We start from the raw sequence: 23,688 nt of genomic DNA, 5'->3' as shown, positions 1-23,688 counted from the left end.
ATTTGGAGAACCAAAAGAAATTATGGTAGTAGAAGAATCGTGAACTTATTAAAAACAAAAACAAAATAATAAAAGTTATTGAACTATTTTAGTGTACACAAATTAATGTGATCTATTTTGTCTTGCAACTATAGCCTCATATGCCAAATAAATTACCAAATGCATCATTAAGAGTAAAAAAGATGGAGGAAAAATCATTTGTAGGTGACAAAGAATTGTACCTATAGGAGATTTCAATTGCTATAGAAAGTCAACATTAAGCTCCAAATATTCCTCTTGCATTCAAAGATATATCACACACTTGCAACATCATGATTTGTCTGCAATAACAAAATGAAACATTTATTTGAAACAATGAATAAACATTAATAATTACAACAATTGTTAAAAAAACTACACATATGCATCTTTTTTGAATTGATTAAGAATAACAAATGCAATGAGATCAATAACATAACATAAGAAGCAAATCTCTTTAAAGATGATAGATTTCTCTACCTTTGAAAAGCTTCCATGATAAGAGTTCCTCATATCAACTTTAGTGGGATCCCTGATACCACTATAACTCAAATGAATAAATAAAAGTGACATGTTACAATATTTATGAGCCTAACCAAATACTAGAAAACAAAATAAGCAATCAAGAACTAATATATAGGCTTACTTGACATTTTTTGTCTTGGATGAAACTTCTGCATGAATGAGATGAAATAAATGAATATGTGCCTCCATAGTTACAAAATCACTAGATACTAAGATATTTAAAGCAACGTTTACTAGCATAATGCTATCATTTATAAATTGTGGAACATACAATTTATATAAAGAAAACACAAGATAAGCAAATTATACAATATAGTTTTACTGAAAATATGAAGTATTTGGTATAATGATTTAGATGATAGTCACTAATGTCCAACATATTCCAACATACCAACATGTGTGGCAGCACTCGTGCAATGAAAGCACTTTCAACACATTGAGGTTGATTATTCAATTTTCAGTAAAAATATAATACTTAATGATCAATATTACCTTTGATAAAATTATCCATCTACATTTCCCCCAATTTCTCTATTTTAAAATTTCTTATAGTTTTTCTAACTATATTCTTAAGAATAAGTTTAGAAATATAAAAGTATCAAATCTTTCATTAAGTGAATAAAATATGGATGGATTTAATAAATGGAGAAATTGAAAACATATAAATGTAAGGAGACAGGAATTGGTTAAAAAGAAGAAAGATAAATGACTTTATATTAAGAAATATTGAGCTTAACATATTCTGTAAACATTTCAAATTTAGTGAAAACTATAGCCTTTATTTTTATTTTGATGTCCGGTTTGCATGAGCCTCTCATTTTTACATAAACTTTAGTGTAGAAGTTTTAAATAGTTCAAAATCTTTTACTTTGTTAAAATTATGTTGATATTCAATTATCTTCTAGATATTTTTTATAACTTAATTTAAGATGTTATAAGACACTTTCTTATATTCTAATATATTTCATAATTTAAGCGCAAGCAGTGGCCGGATGATTATAGGGGCAGGTGGGGGCTGCTGCCCCCTGAACTTTTGTACACAGGAACATATTTGTTGTCCCATAAAATATGTCAATCCATGTGTGATACTTGAAAAATACTTAATTATTAAACTTTTAAATTATAAAATACATTTTTTCAACCAATCATAACAAGTGACACATAGATTAATACACTTTTTTGAAACAACACGTACACTCACTTACCTACACCCAAACACATTTTTATGAAGTAAATCATTGAAGCTCACATATTTCTTTAATTTCTACCTTGATAAATAAATGTAGTCTAACTTGTTTGTCATTCTAAAAATTATACATAAATGGATCTAATTCTTTTACACGTGTAGATGATGATGTTGCTTATAATATATGATTTCATTTGAGTTCGAAAGTACTTTACACATAATGAAAGATATTATGTATATATTGATAATATATATCATAAAAATTCATTTAATATTAATAATATATGTATTTTTGTCCAACAATTATATGCTATGGATTTTAATGAGTAAGAGAGAATATTAGTTTAAGATGTGAATTTCAAAATTTTATTCTTGGTGTTATTAAGTCATTCAAGTTTGAAAAACTCTCAACCATATGTTGTTAGTCATGTCTTGTTTTATCAAATTGTTCGTCTTATCTTAACTATTGTGGTTCGGTTAACATAAATATCATTTTCAACAATGAAAATAACCAAACAAAATTACGTAGGAAAATAGAAGATGAATTTATTGCATACAACATAGTGATTAATATTGAAAAGGAAATAAATAAATTTTTTACCACATGTGTAATTAATTAACGTGTAATTAAATATTATTGTCCCTCCTAACGTTTAAGTTAAGATCCGCCACTGAGGGCAAGTTTATATTGTAACTAACACTCAAATTTAAAGAACAATCATATTTTAGGATACTTGTTAACACAATGCTTCTAAAAACCTAAACATGGATACAATTCTCATAAATAATACTATAAATTGGAAACTTTGGTATGATTGATCATTCATAATACGTCAAAACCATTATTGATTATTGCACTCGCTAGGTCAAAATCAAACCAGCAATAACACTATAAGGTCATTTTAATAATCTTTGCATTGCTCCAATAAACAATTTTAATATTCACCATATAGTAATTAATAAAAAGTGTTGGAAGTTATGGAATAATATATGGCTAACAACAATATTTCATCTGACTAGTTTGAAATAATATTATCTTTAACCGAGTGCAGATGTCCATACAAAAGATGATAAATGTGAAACTTTGATTTTGAATAATTGGGAAAAAAAAGTATATCAACAATGTCCTACTCTAATTGGGTTGTTAAACTCTGCGATTTTTTTGATCGGCAAAAGGAAAGATTTTATTAAGAGAAAAAATAATTACAAGAGAGAAAAAGTGGAGAAAAAAAAGAAAAAACTAAAAGCCTTTACAACATAGACTTAAGACGAAAATGGGGTTTGCTATCCAGTCCGAAAAAGAGATATGATCTTTGTCCCTCTTCCCATTAATCCAAAGCCAAGAAGTAACCCTAGCGGCCTCAAAAAATTTCTCGAGAGAGGGATGCACTGAATTAAAAATAAAGACATTCCTAGACCTCCAGATAGCTCAAATAGTAGCGAGCCAAATGATATTCCAATAGTTCAAGTAACGTCTGTGTGGTATGATGCCCATGTGATTAGTAAAATGATGAATGGGCTGAAGAGGAAGAGCTATGTGAATTTTCAGTCAATTATACAGAAGCTATCAAACTGAATAAGTAAAGTTACATGAGGAGAAAAGATGTTGAGAAGTTTCAGCTTGGTCGTTGCAAAAAGGACATAAGGTTCCCGCTCCAGATGCAATAGAGACTCCCCTCTTGAGAAGAGCATCAATAGTAGGAATCCGATCTTGGAAAAGTCTCCACGCAAAAGCTTTAACTTTTAAGGGAGCTTTTGACTTCCAAAGCATACAAAGATGGTTAATATCACGAGTCGGATGTTGATGATGATGTTGAAAGAGAAGGTCATAAGCAGGTTTGACGGAGTATAGGTTGAATTTGTCGTGGCGCCACTCTCAAGAATCAAGAGCGTTTTCTCGGACAACAGCATTTTGAATTACCTGCAAAAAAGTTTCATACAACTCTGCGATTATCTACTAAAAATGTCTTGACCTTATCTATTTTTATTGTATTTTTTTCTTTCTCACATTGTCGAACTACTATTGTAATATTTGGTACATTTAAGTATATTTTAATAATTGTCTTTTTCGATAAAAAAAAATGTTGCATAATGCTTATCAAAGCAAAAAAATAATAATAATAGAAGAATGAACAATATATTAGAAATTGCAGTATTTGAAATGGGCACTCTTGGTATAGGAAAGTTGAAAACAAAAACCACCCCACATGTCAACATTGCTTTGGTTGAATAAAAAGATTACTTACTTACAATGTCAATTTGTCAAACCAATGCTATTTTTTAAACATATTCTTGTTGAATTTAGTTGCAAGGAACAAAAGTTGCCAATTTCCTAATGCATGTACCCGGTTACGTTTCCATGGGGTGCATGCCAAGTGTATCATTCAATTAAGTACTTTAAGGGATAACTTTTAAGTCAAAACAATAAATTGGGTTTGCAGCATTATGGTTTTGGTTTACATGTATGTAGACATTGACCCAAACCAACAAGATAGAGCTTGCGAGACATTTAAATAAGGACCAAAGGAAGAGAAAGATTAATCACGAGGTATTCATTATTTAATATTTTTGTTATACTTGTAAAGATAAGTTACTTTAAGGTATGGGTGAGCATGAGTTAGATTGGGACATGTTAAAGTTTTGTTCATCTTAAATATTGTTTGAATCATCTTTTTGAACTTGGACCTAAACCCGAAACTAATCTGACCCTAAATATCAATGAAATGAACCTTTAAATCCGAACATATAGACCCGATTAAATATAATAGATATTCAATTTAGATATAGTCTTCTCAATATTATTATGAATATGTAATTTCACATATAAAATAATATATGTATATATATTATTAATCATGTATATATGATGAAAAAATCAGAGAATCATTGATACTTTCGACCAAAAAGATATCATTATCTGAATACATTTGAACAGAGATGCATGCAAGTATGATGAGTGAGTGACTATAGGACATGTCGAGTTAGGTCATGTTTGATACCTACCCAACCATAAATATTGATCAGATCTAATTTTTGAACTCAAACTCAACCCTAGATCTAATGAAACTCAATTCTATTTGGGTTTGATTATGATCAAAAAGTGGACGGGTGGATTCATATCATATTCACCCCTACTTTAACATTATTTGTGAGGGTACTTGTTGCATGCATGCCTAAAATTTAGAGCGGTAAACAGAAATTAACTCAAAAGAGTACTTACTATGAAATGAACTTTGAAATTAGAATTACACCATTAAGAAACTTATTTAATTTATTATGTAAAAAAATAATATTTTGGATTCTGAGTATAAATACATGAAAAACGACATATTTTCCATAGAGATTGGCTAATTGGTTTCTTAAATTGAATCAACTATAAAAAAAAACTCGTCTTTATTTCTGTTATCCACTTCACCGTCTGAGAAGACAAATTATATTGAAGGAATTCAAATCCACAAAGCTATCTTCATGATAAATAACTTTACTTATTAGGTTTTGAATTATTACTTGAAGCTTCTTCTATAAAGTTATTAAAAATCAATAAATTGGAATTTTCTTCTTGTTGTCATTTGGGTGACTTATACCACTTGTATGAATTTTCATTTTGGTATGTATTGTATCTTATTCATTCAATTGTGTAGCTAACTCAAAAAAACTCATCCAAAAGTCACTTTTAAACTATTTTTAACCTAAATAGAAGGCTCACTTCTTACCAAATTGAAGTTCTAGAAACAAATATTGAATGAGAAGAAAGTTGATTGTGTTTGTTAACTTTTTTTTAAAGCATTTCTTTTCCAGAAATAATTTGTTTACTAGTATGAGCAATACTTGTTAGGAGGAATAAGTACACATCGGGTAAGGGATAGTTCTTTACCTAAAAGTTAGAAGATATCATTAGTAATATCAAAAAATAAATCTATGATCATATTTCTAGAGTATTATCCACAAATCTAAACTTTTGTGTGTGAGCATAAACCCATCAAAAATTAAAACATACGATCATATTATCATATCCTTAGAAGTTGAATTATGCCATACTACACATCTATGGAATATAAATTTAATCTTTTATAGAACATTAAAACCAAAGAGATATAATTAATTTAATAAGAAGAGAACCATCTTTATTAACAATCTTCAATATTTTGATGTTGATAAAAACAAATTAAATTTGAAATAGCAAAGCCTAAAAGAGATATAAATCTTTCATTAAGACAAAGCACATTTTAACTTCTATGATCAAATAAACATATATAAAAGATTTTCAAATCATAACATGGATAACATAAAATATGAAATTAAACAAATATATCGTATATAATATTTTCAATTATCTTACATATGCCTATACTATGGGCCATGCCTGTTCACGAGAAATATATGACATATTCATTCCCTCTTTCATTATTTGTTTACGTTTACTCACTCTACTCTTATTTCTATCTGTATTATTTATTACTTCCACCTTACGCAGATATATACCTAAGCTTTTGGGGTAGCTTTCAATTATAAGCTCAATTCTAGAACTAATCTCCACCACCTAAGGTCACCCATATCCTTGTCCAAAATCCAGACGATTAGACCATCAAATATGAGAACATTCATTTTTTTTTATGATCACAAACCATAAATTTCCAATAATATTTTGAGTAAATACTCACTTTCGTCTTTGGTAGAAATTAAAATTCAAACGGATATTTAAAAATTGTGAATGTTAGTCAAAATGGTTCTTATGATTAAGTGCCATAATTAAGGGAGAGATCAACTTACTCCAATAATAAGTTTAAAAAAATTATTTTACATCTTAATCATTTATTCTAGAGAAATCTGTCGTTCAGATGTACTCACTAATTCAAACCATTAAATTTCTCTATAATGAATATATAAGATATATGAAGTTTAAACTTACTCCTCGACTTGGAGTAAGTGTATACTCTATTCATAAAAGAATACTAAAAAGAAGTTATTTAACAAACATTTATTTTTTTGGAACCATATTAAATATTTTAAAATTTGAGAGAGTATATAATTTTTTTTGAAGGAACAAGGACTGTAGTCTAAGTTTTTTGTTTCATTGTATGAAACATTTATAATTTTATTTAGAGTGAATTATGTTGATACCTCTGAGTTTTAGTGAAATTATGCAAACTACTCAAACATTTTTAAAACTTACACAAATCACCCCTAATTATACATATGTTATACTAACTACCTATGTAAGAGAGACACGTGTAATTTTTAAACAAAAATAGTGACGAATGTAATTAAGTCATACAAAATATGGTATATTGTGGAGACAAGTCCAAATAGTATAAAGTTGATGTATATTCATTATATTTTATTCGTTATAAACTGCATCAATAAGTTTAAGGAAATGTTTAAATTACTTTCATACTATATTGTAACTAACCAAAATAATGAACAGACATCGACTTTTATACTATTTGGACTTGTCTTCACAGTATACCATATTTTGTTTGACTTAATTATATCTGTCATCATTTTTTATTTAAGAAATTACACTTATTTATCTTACATGGATAGTCAATGTGATGTATAACGAAAGTTTAGTTGAAGTATGTAATTTTCTCATTAGTTTTGACCCTTAATTGGTCACATATTTATACAAGGGAAGAACCTTTCAAGAAGCTTGCTAGCCGAATTAACAACCTTGCTTGTAAAGCAAGTATCACAACTAACTTATAGAATATTAGCCTATCCTAACTAGAATTGGATTAATACTGATATTTATGATTATAGTTTGGGAATTAGGAAGGGATTAGCCCAATGAGCTACATGATTTGTCAAGGGGAGCTTGAGTGAATTGTGTATTGAGTGTTCTGCCTTGGTGCTCTGTTCTGTGGCCTCGTGATGGCCTTGGTCGTGGCCTTGCTCATGGCCTGGCTTTGCTTGTGGCCTATTTGTCCTGGCCTAGCCTTGCTCATAGCCTTGCTTAGGGCTTGACTTTGCTTGTGGCCTAGTTGGCCTGACCTTGTCTTGCTCGTGGCCTTGCTCATGGCCTTGCTCATGGCTTGGCTCTGTTGTATTGCTTCTGGTTTGCTTGAGTGGCAAGTTATCTTCCTCATTCTTCAATATGATGCATATATATATATTTAAGGATGATTTGTGTAGGTTTTAAAAAGGTATGAGTAGTTTATGTAATTTCATTAAAACATTTATTCTTTTATTTATTTTATATTTCCTTTGCAAAACATGGACTTAAGCCATTAATGAATCTCATTCCCATACCTCAAAATATCGACTTAACCCAAAAATTACAACGGGCAAGTGTAAAATGAGAAAGTGGTTACTCTTTAAAAAAGAAGATTTTTTTTAGAAAGTGAGCATTTTATGTGTGCTTTAATTTTTCTTCTTGCAAGGTTTGGTTGAACTTGGAATATCAATATAGATATATACAGACAAAAGGAAATAGATTAATTCGGGGAATCAAATAAATATATTCAGTAACAATTATTATGTATTCTCACTATATGCCACATATGTAATTTTCCCCTTTGATTCGGCATACTATATAGAAATACTACTATTATTGTACCCACCCTAATTTCATTTCTTTGTTTTTTTTTCGGCGTAGAAAATTTCAAATATTTATTTTATTATTATAAATAAACAATTCAAATTTATATTTATTACCACACTACTTAACGATTAATAAACATATTTAATCATATATAAATTTAAACGTAATAGAGATATCTATGGAATGTTTATTTCCAATATTAAAATGTCTGCATATCATGAATTTAATATCTCATTATTAGTAAAGTTTTTTTTTTTGCATACATTACTCAGGTGTATCATTGTTATTTAGGAGTAAATGATGATTAACACATGAATATTAGATAATATATTAAAAATAAATTTTACATGGATATACTATTTTATCAATTCATATTTATTCATGAATCACACATTTAAAACTAAGGTTAAAACCAACCAATATATATATAAAATAAGAAAAAAATCTATATACCCAAAGTCTAAAGTTTTTTTCATTGATATTATATTTTTTATTATTCATATTTAATTATAATTGATTACTAAATATAATTAATATAGATGAATAATGAGTGAAGTATTACCCTTGTTAAATTTTTATATTAACATTATATAAATATTATATTGATATAAAATTGCAACATGCATGAGGCAAGTGGAAATGAATCATTTTTGTTTAGTAAATTATAAAGTTATATTTTAAAAGTAAATGTATTTATCCCATGATTTATCATTAATTTGATTCTCTATAATATAAATACTTCTTACCTAGAAAATTCTTCCTCCATGTATAAACAAAAAAAATGCATTAAGGCTTTACACGACGTCATGAAAATTAAAGGAAAAACTTGTACAAATAATTAAGCTCGAGCCACTTTGTAAAAGACAAATTTCTTAAATATGATATTTTTATTTGATATCACTTTGCATATGAAGAATATTTTATTAAGAGATAAAAATTTGTTTAATGATTTTATACCTCAAAGCAAATTAGTTATTGTTTAATAATTATTTTCTCATATGTTACTTATTTTAAAATGTCAACAACAAATCTTGAAAATAAACTAACTAATATATTAATGCAGAACAACAAACTTGCCTATAAAATCTGTATAATAGTAAACTTTAAAGGAAAATATTAACCCATGCTCCAAAAACATTAATTAAGCAAAATTTATTTTGAAAATTCTAAACTTAAATATTGTGAAAATTCTAAACTTAAATATTCCTTAACATGTTATAAGGGTAGTAATTAAGGTGACTCAAACTTCAAAAACAAAAATTAACTGACATTTCTAATTGAGTAAATAAGAGATTATCTTTTTATTATTATTACAGGTGTATCCTTGTACTGGTGTTAGAAGTAGAGTAGGTAGAGAGAAGCCATTGTCAATCCAATGCATTGAATGAGCTGGATCCACTCTTTCAATTTCAGGACCAAGATTCAACTTTGAATCTAGTGGTACTTAAAAGGTATTAAAAACTAAATAAAAATTATAACAATACTACTATTATTTAGTGTTCATATTCTAATTTTTGGAGTAATAATTACTAAGACTGATAGCCACTATCCTTGAGGGAAATAGTAGTGACATACTCTAATAATAAAAGGATAACTTGGTTTAAAAAATTATCATTAACAACCAAAATATTCATGTTTGATATATTAATTACATTATTTTGTCAAAATAGTAAAAGAACAAGTGCTTGAGATTATTTTTTAGTACTACTAATTGTATATTCTCACTTTATGAATAATCAACTAATTATTTTTATGGTTTGTAATTGTTATTCCTAATAAATATCATTTTATGAATCGAATCCATCATTAGTATTTTGGTCTATTTCAGGATAATCTTATAAAACTAATCAATATTTTGTTGGTTGATAGAGATTATTTTAAGTGAAAGTAATCTTGTGTTGATATACATTTAAGTGGAGAATATAATTAATATATTAATAAGTATTGCAAGAATATTATTTAAGGATTTAAGGAATATAAATAATGTTAATTCATATCTTAGTCGTTTATTAGTTAATTTATGTTCTCCTAGAAAGCACAAAAAAAATTCGATTACCCTTTTCTCTCTTTCTTCCATTCCGTAAATTTTGTTCTTCACTTTTCACTTCCATGCCAATAATCTTAGCTGCTATGTGAGAAAAACAATCACTACTTTTTTGTGTTTTTGTGTTTTTGTGTTTTGTTCTCTTCTTCTGTTTGGATCTCTAGCAACGGTAAAAGAATCACCACCATGTCAACGCCTAGTTCAACTTCACCTCTGAAATCTTCCGGCACCGTCTCCGACCAGTTTCCGGCGGGTCTCCGGGTACTTGTGGTGGATGATGACCCCACTTGCCTTATGATCCTTGATAGGATGCTTCGTGCTTGCTTCTATGAAGGTGTTTTGATTTCAAGTTCATTCTATTTCTCTCTCTTCCAATTTGTTTTTTGCTGATTTGGGTTATGATTTTGTAACAAAAAGAATCCAACTTTATCTTTTTCTTCAATTATTAAGTACTTGTAGATGTATATAGCACTTTATGTCTTCTGTTGTGAAGTTTTTTTCACTTTTCTTACATGAAACATGATGTTTGATAGAGTATTACACTGACCCTTTTATCTATTGGTTCTGTAATTTTCAGATTCTTTTGCACCTTTCTTTCTTTGCAAGTTTACTGTTTGATGCTTTTGATTTGGTTTAAATCATGTTTGTTTTCAACTTGATTTGCCAGATTTGTTGCTTAATTGACTTAATTGATTTTTCTGTACTTTTTTTGCATGAATAGATGTCAGATTTGTTATAATTACATTATGTGGAATTCTCATATGATTCAAAATTTGAAGATTTTGGGAAATGATTTTATTTGATTTTTGGGTCTATTTCAGTGACCAAATGCAAGAGAGCAGAGATCGCATTGTCTCTTCTGAGAGAGAACAAAAATGGGTTTGATATTGTTCTAAGCGACGTGCATATGCCCGATATGGATGGATTTAAACTTCTAGAGCATATTGGATTGGAGATGGACCTTCCGGTTATTAGTAAGCATCACTCGATTAGTTTAGAATTTAGATCAATTCATAGATTGCACTGATATAGAGAATGACATTTTGCATATGATATTACAGTGATGTCAGCAGATGATGGAAAACAAGTTGTAATGAAGGGTGTGACACATGGTGCTTGCGATTATCTAATTAAACCTGTGCGTATTGAGGCTTTGAAGAATATATGGCAGCATGTGGTTCGGAGAAGAAAGAACGGGTGGAAAGATCTGGAGCAATCGGGTAGTGTAGACGAAGGAGATCGACAGCTTAAGGCATCTGATGATGCAGATTATTCATCATCCGCAAATGAAGGGAAATCCTCAAAGAAGAGAAGGGATGAGGAAGAAGATCCAGATGAGAGGGATGATTCTTCAACATTAAAGAAGCCACGAGTCGTTTGGTCTGTTGAACTCCATCAACAGTTTATGGCTGCTGTCAATCAACTGGGTCTCGACAGTATGTATCCTTCAATTCCTTTCATCTTTCTTGCTTTTCCATGTAGTCCTATCTATCATATCAAATTATGCTTCACAGTACCTGCGATACATATCCTCGAGATTCTACATTTCTAATGTTGAATTGTCATAGACAAGAGTCATGGATGCTTCAAATCAACATTTTTACTACTTGGATCTTCAGTGTTCTGTTATAATATTTGGGGTCACCCCATTTAAGCTTTCTAGATCGTACTAGGCAAATCACCTTTCAACTATAAATTAGTCAGTAAATTTTTTATGATTAAGATTCCATAGTGGCTTTAGCATTACAAACTTGTTTTTACCTCGAAGTTAGTATATTTATCTCACAAAATACTTGCTCGATTATCTTATGTATGAAGAGTTATGGTGATTTCTTCTTGCCTAATTCATTAGAGGTTTATTTAAAATTGCAAGGCCTCATCTTATGTTTCAAAATTCGATTTTTATATACAGAGGCTGTTCCTAAAAAAATTCTGGAATTGATGAATGTTGCCGGGTTAACGAGAGAAAATGTTGCTAGCCACCTCCAGGTACGATACTATTGTGCCAGATCTTATACATAATTCTGGAAGGACTCATGTTGTTGTGCTGATCTATGCTACTTGAAGGAGCTAACTCTTTTTTCATCTGTTTCTCATACAGAAATACCGTTTGTATCTTAGAAGGCTTAGTGGGGTATCACCGCTGCAGAATAACTTGAACAACCCCTTCATCAGCCCCCAAGCGGCATCATTTGGGGCAACTTCAATCGGTGGAATTGATCTTGAAACACTTCAAGCTTCTGGCCACCTCACAGCACAAAGTCTAGCCAAGCTTCAAGCAGCAGGGCTTGGCAGGCCAACCGCAAATGCAGGTGCATCTATATCTCTAGTGCAACAAAGGAACCTTTTCAGTTTTGAGAACCCAGGAATAAGATTTGGAGAAAACCAACTGCAACATTTGAGCAATAGTAAACCAACGAACTTACTTCACGGAATCCCTACCAACATGGAGCCAAAGCAGCTTGCCAATTTGCACCAACCTACCCAATCCCGTGGCAACTTAAACATGGGAGTAAATTCTTGTGCTGCACAGAGCAACCCCTTGTTGATGCATATGGCTCAATCCCAATCAAGAGGTCAGGTGCTAGGTGAAAATACTGGTTCTCATGTTAATAGGCTTTCATCATCTTTGGTGCAGCCTACATTACGAAATGAAATTTCTAATGGTGTTTTGGGAAATGGGATTTCTGGTATGAGCAACATAACTCCTGCTTATAATCCAGTTCAACAAAACACTTCAATGTTGAGTTTTCCCATGAACCAATCGTCTGAAATGCCTGTCGGTACTTTTCCTCTTGGAAGCACTCCACGGATATCCAATATGGCAACTAAAGGCATGTTTCATGAGGAAGTTTCTATGCGAATTAAGGGATCAAGTGGATCTGTTCCAAGTTATGATATCTTTAATGAACTCAATCATCATCAGAAGTCTCATGATTGGGACATAACGAATGTGGGCCTAACATTTGATGCCTCTCAGCATGCAAATCCTTTACAAGGTAACATTGATGTCTCACCGTCAGTTATAGTCCATCAGAATTGTCCCTCTATCCACCAGACTGGACAAAATAGAGATGCCATTTCAATTGGAAAAGGTATGTTCTCAATAGGCGAAGGCATGAGTCACGGTAATCTTCAAAACCTTGCTCAACACCTCAATACGCATCTTGTTGACAATTCAGTAAAGGTCAAGGCTGAAAGACTTCATGATCCAAGATCCCAGATTAATCTCTTCCCTGATCAGTATGGGCAGGAGGATCTTATGAGCGCACTTCTGAAACAGGTTGATCTTGCTTTCTTTCTGTTCACTCTCAATATTTATATGCTTGCTTATATATATATATATATATATATATTATGTTATAAACAAACCAAATTTCTTTCGTGTTATGGCAGCAAGGAGGCATTGGATCAGCTGAAAATGAGTTCGACTTTGATGGATATTCCTTAGACAACATTCCGGTCTAGAACATATTCTGCTGGTTCTCTTTCTAATTGCAGTCGCCAATGTAAATAGTTGGTGTTCCATGTGGACCGATTCATATTCTGCAGTTAGCTAGTTTGGACCTGAGTTATTGTTCAACAAATAGAATTTAATTGATGTAAAAAATCCATGCTTCAAGGAGTAATGTACTATGACGGTTTAGTCTAGAAGCTCATGATGAATAACTGTAAACTTCTGCTGCAAGTATGCAAAATGCATATTTGAAAATTTTGATTGCAAAATTCCTAGCAAGCCTCTAATTTAAGGGTGTTCATGAAAATTCTTTTGTTTAGAGCAGAACTGAAGAAGCAGGGTTTCATACATTTTCAGACTCAGGTGCCTTTCTAACTTTAGAAACAAATTAAGATTTTTTTTCTGACTTTGTCTTTTTCCTGTTTATGTCTTGGAATTAAGTAAATGACTGATGTAAGTTTGTAAATATATATATATCATTTGGTTGCTCAAGCCATTCAATTTGCTATTCTTTTCTGATTGTTTATGTTTTGGAATCTTGGATATTACTTGTTCTTTTATGATGTGCACTTTGTAAAATTCTATTGTATTTTTGTCTAAGGTGCTTGCATTGAATGAATACATTTTTATCAAAACCTGTATTGATGGATAAGCACTTTTTTCATAGTGTATATAAATTCATTATTGAGGGTCACATGTTAATATGTTTCAGAATTGGTTACAAATTATTAAATGGTAGCCTCAAATGTTTTGATTTTCATTTTATATGCAAGACTCAAGCATAAACCCTTGATTAAATAGAATAGATATTTATCACCTAAATCACTACCCTCAAATGTTCTTGTTTAACATTTGTAACTATTTGGATCGTATAAATACACTAGATAATTCTGCTAGTAGTAAATTATAAGCAGTGATAACATTTCAGATTTCTTTAATCAAAGTATTCATTAATTAGTATTGGTAGTGGAAGAGAGTAATCTCTCTCAATCTTGCTATTATCTAATGTGGATATTTCACTCAATTAGACATGATTTTAAAGTGTAAAGACCCAATTATAAATTTTCTGAACTCAGCTATGATTCATTTTAATATTCAACACCCACTTTACCATTTTCTAAAATTGAAGGGCTTATTTAACCATTCTCAACAAGTTCAAGCTGTTCAGCTACTTGCACATTAATTTACCTTATCAAAATGGAACAGATTTGGGCAAAGGCAATGCCTTTTTGAGCCAATTTGAAAATATTATGAATTCATAGTATCAACTTTTTAAATCATATTCATTAATTCTAATATCAAAATATTGAGCTATATTTTAGGGTGCAAATTGAGTTGTATATCATTTGTTTTAGAAGAAGTGTCTGTTAGAGTCTGTTTGTGAGTTTAGTTTTGGAGATAAAAGAAAAGAAATCAAGACTTCATAGCTATTAAAATACACTTGTGAGATGACTCTAAAACATTTTTTTCCTCCTTCATTCCCCTTCGAACTCTAACTCGTAAGCTGAACCTTAGGGGTTACTAATAGAAACAATGTTGTGGCACCTTAACTAGGATTGAAGCTAATTTCATAGATTATATAATGGAGCATCATGGTCACTTATATGAAATAAAACAAGTTTTGGTATTGTTTCAAAAAATGGTGGAAATTCCCTTGGACATTGAGAGTCATTGAAAAGAGGAAAAAGTAATTGAAGGAGTGAAGAAAGTGCAACCACAAGATCACACTTTTTGAGGTTATAATATAATGAATAACAATCACCTCACTTTTTGATAAATAATGTTAAACTATAAAAAGCTAAAATTTACCACTAACCCGTGTGGAAAGAATAAAAATACAATTTGAAAAGTCTGTATGATATATATAGCATTATTAATTGAATGCTACGAATTTAGTATATTCTATAATATGACAACATGCTTTGGTGTTAAAGTACTAAAAAAGCATAAAAGAGAAAACAAGATATTCCATCTATGTGTTAAAGTATGTGTATCACATTGGTTAAAAAAAAATACAATCAATGTATTGATCAAATGGTATAAGATCGTACTAGATCTTTAAGATAATCAAAATATCAATGATTCAATTCATGAAAATAACATTTGTTTAAAGTAGTAATCACACATCTCGAAACAGATTAATTCCTTATCCAAAAGGGTAAAATATACTATTAGTAATACAAAAAAATATTGGTTAAAAATATAAACTTGTAACTTTAATGGTTGAAACCAAAAACTTTTGCAGTTGCAATTGGCCCAGTATGTTATCAAAGTTGGTATTGGGCCACACACATACTGAACATCTTTTCGTTATCTTTGAAGGGGCATTGATTGATGAGTGACCAACTTTATAGAGTTATTTAGTTCGGGGGAACCAGGCTGGAAAGGTAGCATGGAAGGTCACTTGTGGTGGAAAATTGGCTTTCCAATTGGATTGTTATTTTTTATATAATCGACTCGATTCGATAATAAACTAATTTCTTTACGTGTAAGAAATTAATTCTTTTTTGAATAATGAATTAATATATTTTGGGGTGCATAATTGTACCTCTAAATGACTGTCATTTTTTAAAATTAATTTTTAATTTTTGACCTAGTACAATACAAGAGGATCTGGGTCTTACATAACTAATCCAACATCTAATTGTTAATTGGTTTGTTATTTGAAAATGGTTGTAGAACTGATAAAAAATATTAGATGATTCAAACTAATAATTACACCTATATCATAATCATCAACTAGCAAGTTTCTGTGCATTCGTATGGGACAATATTTTTTTTTCGTATGATTTAGAACATATATGTTTCTTGTGCATTTGACTGGATATATAAAAACACATATTTCCTAAACCATTGTTGGTTTCATGCATAGTCGAAACTCGAAACATATGTTTCAAAAATATTAAACTGAAATTGATAAATAAACAACTACAAAATAAACAATTTTAATAACAAAAAGTTTTGACATTAATTACCGCTAATTAAACAATGATATATACAGACAATATATACAGCTTATAACTCCAAAAAACTAAAAATCAATAAAATAAATACATGTTTGCAACATGTGTAAATGGACCATGGTAGCAAAAATGTGGTCATGCATGGCATTGCATAAACATCCAAAATATATACATAAAACATAAACAATCATCCATTTTTCAAAGTGCTCCTTAGTCAAACAAACTCGACCAGGACTATTGTAAAATTAAAAACAAAAACAAATAAATTATAACTCCATTAAAAAAGTAAGCATAAAAATTGAAGATCGTACATAATATTATTACATAGTTAGATACACATTCAAATCTGTCATCTTCTTTTTAGTTAAGACTCCTATGGTGATATATGAAAATTATTTACAACAACTTGAATTTTACCCATGTTACATCATGTTGTCATAAAAAAGTGAATAAATAAAGAATTAAAAAATTCGATTAAATGTTAAAATACTCTTCGATCAATGAAAATTATTTGCAGTGAATGAGTTCCATATCTTTGAACACGCTAAAAACTTGTGATCATCACCTCTCACTTCCAAGTATCCTTTGATAAATCAATCTCTTCATTGAGATTTTTAACATATTTAAACAAACTTTTGTAATAAAAAAACTATTAAAGTAAAGATATTAATTACCCAGTACAATAATGATGTCAACCACAAATTTATTAATAGTGGTGATATTATTATTCATTAATTAAGCAGAGGATGTGAAAGGTGAAATGAATATGAGTTGACTTTAATCATGTGTGGTAGTATGTATGTTAGGAAGTAGAGCCTTTTATGAAGGAATTTTTTTGTTGAGAGCTTAACATGTGACATGGAAGAACATATAGATAGATTGTTTGAAACATGAATGTTGGTTGATTAAGGATGACTATCAACTAATGTTTAACTAAATACGTTTGTAGTAATTTAAATTTACTACTGTTTTGTATAAATAGTATCTCACATTTGAAAGTGGAGTAATGATTTTTAGTTACTATCACTGTCAGGTATTTGTTTAGGAATTATTCTTAACAGTACTTTTTTCATATGCATAAATTAAGTGATCCAACTATGTCTAAATAAAAACCCTTCTTAACAACATATGCATGAGTACAAACATTATGGTAAAGGTAAAACAGTAAAAAGTAAATGGTCCCAAATTATGATTGACAACTTAGGTTCTTTAAGTTAACCTCCCTTGTCTCATAACTGTGTTCAAACATGGCTGCTTTCTAATAAAGTAAAACGTGTCGGTGTCCTCCATTTTTTTATGTCTTCTCTTTTAATCCTTAAAAAATGAAGGTGTGCATGAATAAAAATGATCAGTGTAGACGGTAAAAGATAAGTATAATATTAATATACTCTTAGTATAAAAATGCATACATATTTAATACATTATCTTCACTCATTTATATTAATTTTTATTTAAAATTTAATAATAATTAAAAATAAATGATGTAATAACCGTGTAAAATATGTGTATACTGCTTCCATTCACTTCCACTTTATACTTTCCCCTTCTTCTTACATATCATTATTTTTTCTAAGTAATAGTGTTATTATAAAGTACAAACTTCATTTATTGAATCCCTCTCTTATTGATTGTAGAATGAAAATGAGAAAAACTCAAAGATCAACCACTTTATGTTGTTGTTTCATGATGTTGTTATTCTCTCTTCCTTTCACAATGGCAGTAGATCAAAACCTCAAAACTATAACCAATGATGATATCAAGTGCACACCTTGTGGCACTGCCAACCCACTTCCACCACCATCACCACCGCCACCTTCTCCACCACCGCCTGCTACCACTACCAACTGCCCTCCTCCTCCTTCTCCACCAAGATCCGGCGGCAGTGGCGGCGGTACGTATTACTACTCTTCTCCACCACCACCTACTCAGTATACCTATTCATCACCACCACCGCCGGCATACACCGGCGGCGGTGGAGGAGGAAACGGCGGCACATATTACCCTCCACCGAATTACAGGAACTATCCGGGGCCGCCACCACCAAACCCAATTGTGCCTTATTTTCCTTTCTACTACCATAGCCCTCCGCCACCGTCCACGGCGGCTCCTCCACCGTTGATGGGTTTAACCATGTATGCAATTGGCTTTTGTTCTCTTATGATTTATTTGCTTTGATGGGTAAGGAAAATGGTGGGAATAAGTGCAAAGATGAGCAGATCTAGAAGAATAGCAAAGAGAAATGAGAGTGAGTGCAAGGACAGTGTACTTTGTTTTTGTTTTTATCAAGGACAGCTTCAGCTTCTGAGTCCAGAAAACAAGAAGTAACAATGTGAACTTGTTTCAACTACCATACATGTTCCTTCTTATTCTCAATTTTCTCTTTGAATTTCTCTAATGTTAATGTAGATCAATAACACTTAGATTGATCTACAATTTGTAATTGTATGTAGTATTTTTAATTTGGTTAATTATTATAAAAAAAGAGAAGGGCTTTATTCATTTCCATTTGTTTGCTTACTGTTTGTGGTGGTTAATTTTTAGTCTTAAGTATACATCAAGAGTTAATTATTTTTCATTTCTACGACTTTTTCTACTAAAACATAAACAGGCTTAGTTAGAGGAGGAAAACAAATGATGACATTATTGTAACTGTGAAGCAGAACAGAAATCCCCACTGACTTGTTGATGAGGCTCAGCTAAACCAAACTATGCATTCAGGTACTACTAATGTGGATTGTAAAGCGAGGAGAATGGATTCAAAAATAAAAACAGAAAAAACCTTCAAAACAACCTAGGACTACAAAGCAACATGCAACCATGAGAATAGCATTGATTCTTCCTCCTAGTAAAGCATAATTTTGGTTTCTCAATACTATATTCACTCAAATCAAATACTGACTCTGTATATATCCAATACAAACTAATATAGCATACCCTGTTGACAAAGTCATTATGCTGCTGCCAAACCCAAATATTGAGTGAAAAGAAAGCCATGATGATTGTGAGTGCAGGGTTGAAGAAGAAAAAACACAAAGATAAATGTAAAGCACAATTACCCACTCTCAAGTAAGAAAGGTCTTCAACTGAAGTAGAATCCACCATATGGGACTGAAAGCTCATTACTTCCAAAATTGAAACCACCTGGAGCATTATATCTCGGAGGTAGTGTCTCATCTTCATCTTCCAGCCAATATGTTTCTAGAATTTTAACAACCTTCTCATATATCTCATTGTTGTCATGATTCTGCAGGTTTTCAATTTTCTCCAATCCCTCAGCATCATCTATCATCTGAGCATACAAGTTGACATCTCCAGTATTACCCAAGCTCTTCTCAGATTCCCCAACCTTCAGAATATTCTCTAGACCTTCTAAACAGACAGTGACAATTCTTGGGTCGGGGCAAACAAGCATATCACATAGAGGCTTAATGCAACCTTGGCTCACCAAGTACCTTATAACCACATAAGTTGAGTCAATATAATGAATTCACAATGTTGGCAGTTATGAAGCACAATCAAATAAAACAAAAAGATTACATACTTGGTCTGCTCATGAGTACCACCAGATGTAGCGTTTGAGATTGCCCAGACAACTTCTTTTTTAACGTCAAACTCAGCATTTTGAAGAAGATTGACAAGGGGAGCGATCACACCAGCTTCAATAACAGCCTACAAATCATATGTATAAAGTAAATAGAGCTCTATCAATGAATAAGCCAACTGATACTGTTATCCTATAATAAAAAGGAAATAAGACACATTCAAGTTTCAAGATCAGAAGATCCCCAAAAGAAAATATAGACTTTAATTAATGTCCTCTTTCCGGGGAGATGTAATATTCTCTTCAGTGAAGTGATTGCAAAATTTTATAAAATAAACTATTTATTATTAAATTTCAGCCAGTACAGCCGAATGAGCTGGTGAGTCAAACTTCCAGAAGGCATACATTGACCTCGTACTCCAACACTTAATCTTATGAAAAGACACAATAAAAATGTTTAAGATCAATGGCACACACAATATAGCTACTCACATTTTGTTATTGCAAAAATTGTATTCATGGGGTTAGGGTTGAGAATAAATCAAATTCTACTCTAATTGGTGCGACCTGAGAACTAAACAAACCAAAGTTGAATATTACAGCATATGCAAGCAGATACTAAAACATCAAACTTAGATAAAACCAATAACCAGTAAAAATAAAAATAACAGAAATTAGACTTCATCAAACACGTAATTTAACATGAATTGAGCATCAAATAATTGGATTTGCTGGCTTACCTGTATTTGTTCTTTGTTTCCAGCTGCAATGTTTGATATAGTCCAACAACCTTCTTTCTTGATACTTTTTGTACGGTTACTTTTCAACAGCTTCAAAATGCATGGGAGTGCACCATGGTCTATAATAGCCTGATAAAAAGAGTTCCACTAATATTAGGAAATTCTTGCACCAGTGATACATGCACAGTTCATAAGAGAACAAGACACTAGATACATGGTAATTAGTAGCATGTGCAAGTGTTTAATCCGTGAGACTGGAAAGTTGAATTCTTATGTGGATGATGACTATCAATGGGTCACTTATCGGTTATTTTCCCAGACCTCTCCATCTATGTCCCAACCCCCACAAAAATAGATTGTCTGTACTCTGTAGTAAATTGCAAGTGAAAGCACACAAAAATAGTAGCGCCTCATCAACGTTATGAATTAATTCTAAATTTTGTAATATTAAACTAGAATAAGCCAATACCATGCATCAGTGTTTTCTCTCCATGATCACATTAGACACACAAAATTAACATCACAGCATTCTGAGGCTAAATTACTTGAAATAGCTAATTTAATTTTTACATAGATTGGTAATTGATTTTTATTACTTAACAAAACTTGAATTAAATATAGATATGGAATAAGTAATTATTACAAAAGTTTGCTAGTCATTACCTGAGTCTGCATATCATCTCCAGTCACAATATTACCCACTGTGCGAAGAGCAGGAATCACCACTGTATGCGACGGATGCCTTCAAAACATGCATAAACATTTAGGACCAAAAAAATAAACAAATGAAACATCAGAACCTTGGATGACCAGGTACATTAGAATTTATACTCACAGAAGGAGCTCCACCAATCGGGTACATACACCTGCCTCAATAACTTCTTGAATTTTGTCATTTGTTCCATCAGAAAGATATGATAGTGCCCAGCATGCGTCTGTTAGAACCTCTTCATCATTGGAATGAACCAAACACTCAAGAGTTGGTAGTGCTGGCTTCACCTGTCCATTAAAACTGTAGTATTAAGAATATGCCTAAAAAGGTATCCTACAGGTTTGACTCAACTTAGCCAATTAATCAACAAAGGTAGAAAATAAACCACCTGTTCAAATGGAGGTTGTGGCTTTCCCCTGCAAAAGTTTGACAGAGTCCATGTGGCATTTCTCAGCATTGAAATTTTTGCATGCTCATTATTCAACTCGGCTAATAGTGGGATCAGGGCGCCATGGCTGAGAACAAGATCACGACACCTAGGGGAGTCACCAGCAATATTTCCCAATGCCCACACCGCCTATAATTTCAGTGTAGTGAGGAGTTCAGTAAATTTTCTGCTTTAAACCAAAAAAAGTTGTTGCACTATCGACATCTAATCATGAATATACCTGCTCCCGAACATGATCACTAGGTGAACTAAGTAGCTTGACAAATATCGGGACTGCTCCATGATCAATCACCACCTTGGTGTTCTCAGAAGTTCCAGATGCTATGTTTGTGAGAGCCCATGCAGCCTCAAACTATAACAAACAACAGATCACATAAACAACCAAGAACACAACAAATTTCAACTACCAACTACAGGACACACAGGTTTCAACGCGAGAAAAAATCTAACCTGAATTTCAGAGAAATCCTCCCTATCCAGAAACTGAACAAAACGCGGGATAACACCAGACTGAATAACTTCCTCAATTGGAGGGAAGGACCCTGTAGAAGACACGGGACAGCGATAAAATGATTAAGACACGGGACACCGATAAAATGGTTAACACACATTATAAATACACACATTATAAATGCAATACATTAATATAATCTTCATGATATTAATTAGCAAACAAATCCATTAGGGTTACCATTACCAATCGAAAGAAGCTTCCGAAATTGCGCAGTTGCTTCCAGTTGCTGGGTGTTATCTTCAGACAAGACCCCAGCAACCATCTCAGGAAGACTCTCTAACTGTAACAAGCAACAAACACCAATAACCGTCAAAACCGTTTGTAACTAACTAACTAACTACCAATTTTCAAAATCCCTTTATCAATATCGAAGCAAAGAGGAACAAAAAATTCAGTCACAACTAAACAATAAAACATAGAAATTCACAAAATCTGAAGCAGAAAGATCATGATCGAGCCCTAATTTCACAATTAAGCTACCTTTTTCTCCACATTGGTGGAAACTTGAAGAGGAGTTTGGAACTGCAGGTGAGCTTGGATACCTTTGCAACGCTTCTTCTGGAGGCTCTCTTCGCGCTTATTCTTTCGGATCTCCACCATGTTATCCTCCCTCCTCCGGCGACTCTCATCAGAGTCGACAGCAACCTTGTAGCGGTTGCGGCGACTCTCGGTCCTGGCATTAGGCCTCAGCGACATGGCTTCGATCTCGATCGAGAAAAAACTACAGCGATCGGAGATCGAAGGAAATGGAGAAAACCTAGATTGATTTTGGATTGAGAATTAAGGGATGGTGAATTGAATAGAGAGAACAGTGTTGGCGGTAAATTTAAATAGCGATTTGGGAGCGGTTATGTTGTTAAGTTTGAATCTTGGTTCAGTCCGGTTCGAACCGGTTTTTTCTGATTCATGGAAACTCAATAATGATGGTGAGATATTTGATACGGCGTGTCGTTTTAAATTGGAGATTTGTTTGTTGAGTTAAACCGATTTGACGGTTCG

General features: G+C 31.7%; 3 protein-coding genes and 1 long non-coding RNA gene across 8 annotated transcripts; 3 read left to right on the top strand and 1 right to left on the bottom strand.

Annotated features, from left to right (window-relative positions):
• LOC109334370 lies at positions 944-21,751 on the top strand. Its single transcript, XR_002106093.1, has 4 exons — positions 944-954; positions 4,341-4,345; positions 20,203-20,206; positions 21,672-21,751. It is a non-coding gene; the product is annotated as an uncharacterized LOC109334370 (long non-coding RNA).
• LOC109334367 (two-component response regulator ARR2-like) lies at positions 10,295-14,269 on the top strand. 5 transcript variants are annotated; one of them, XR_002106092.1, is made up of 7 exons: positions 10,295-10,648; positions 11,136-11,288; positions 11,376-11,750; positions 12,227-12,303; positions 12,416-13,597; positions 13,708-13,843; positions 13,875-14,269. XR_002106092.1 is itself a non-coding variant. In XM_019570110.1 (7 exons), exons 1-7 carry the CDS (start codon positions 10,501-10,503, stop codon positions 13,780-13,782), a joined length of 1,977 nt encoding a protein of 658 aa, XP_019425655.1. In that variant the 5' UTR covers positions 10,295-10,500; the 3' UTR covers positions 13,783-14,269. The 5 variants fall into 5 exon arrangements, 4 of the variants coding, with proteins under 4 accessions (XP_019425655.1, XP_019425653.1, XP_019425652.1 ...); XM_019570110.1 differs by having other exon boundaries at positions 12,416-13,528; positions 13,559-13,597; positions 13,711-14,269; XM_019570108.1 differs by having other exon boundaries at positions 12,416-13,528; positions 13,559-13,597; positions 13,708-14,269.
• LOC109334369 (extensin-like) lies at positions 18,311-19,215 on the top strand. The gene has a single exon (XM_019570112.1). The coding sequence runs from the start codon at positions 18,370-18,372 to the stop codon at positions 18,907-18,909; it is 540 nt and encodes a 179-aa protein (XP_019425657.1). The 5' UTR covers positions 18,311-18,369; the 3' UTR covers positions 18,910-19,215.
• Positions 19,665-23,643, bottom strand: LOC109334368 (importin subunit alpha-1a-like). Its single transcript, XM_019570111.1, has 10 exons — positions 23,170-23,643; positions 22,873-22,969; positions 22,626-22,717; positions 22,396-22,527; positions 22,116-22,304; positions 21,851-22,014; positions 21,679-21,757; positions 21,016-21,144; positions 20,276-20,403; positions 19,665-20,186 (listed from the first exon to the last, which is right to left on the bottom strand). The coding sequence occupies exons 1-10, from the start codon at positions 23,383-23,385 to the stop codon at positions 19,814-19,816; spliced, it is 1,599 nt and encodes a 532-aa protein (XP_019425656.1). The 5' UTR covers positions 23,386-23,643; the 3' UTR covers positions 19,665-19,813.

This window comes from Lupinus angustifolius, chromosome LG19 (assembly GCF_001865875.1).
Source record: "Lupinus angustifolius cultivar Tanjil chromosome LG19, LupAngTanjil_v1.0, whole genome shotgun sequence".
Taxonomy (NCBI): Eukaryota; Viridiplantae; Streptophyta; class Magnoliopsida; order Fabales; family Fabaceae; genus Lupinus; species Lupinus angustifolius.
Note: the sequence above shows the minus strand (reverse complement) of the source record. Positions and strands in the feature narration are given on the sequence as shown.

Coding starts and splice junctions, on each gene's coding strand:
- LOC109334367 (XM_019570106.1), top strand. CDS start 10,501: ATGTCAACGCCTAGTTCAACTTCACCTCTGAAATCTTCCGGCACCGTC. Junction 10,649..11,135: donor TCGTGCTTGCTTCTATGAAG/GTGTTTTGATTT, acceptor GGTCTATTTCAG/TGACCAAATGCAAGAGAGCA. Junction 13,598..13,707: donor TGAGCGCACTTCTGAAACAG/GTTGATCTTGCT, acceptor TTCGTGTTATGG/CAGCAAGGAGGCATTGGATC.
- LOC109334369 (XM_019570112.1), top strand. CDS start 18,370: ATGAAAATGAGAAAAACTCAAAGATCAACCACTTTATGTTGTTGTTTC.
- LOC109334368 (XM_019570111.1), bottom strand. CDS start 23,385: ATGTCGCTGAGGCCTAATGCCAGGACCGAGAGTCGCCGCAACCGCTAC. Junction 22,718..22,872: donor TCGGAAGCTTCTTTCGATTG/GTAATGGTAACC, acceptor TGTCTTCTACAG/GGTCCTTCCCTCCAATTGAG. Junction 21,758..21,850: donor CGATTGGTGGAGCTCCTTCT/GTGAGTATAAAT, acceptor CATGTTTTGAAG/GCATCCGTCGCATACAGTGG.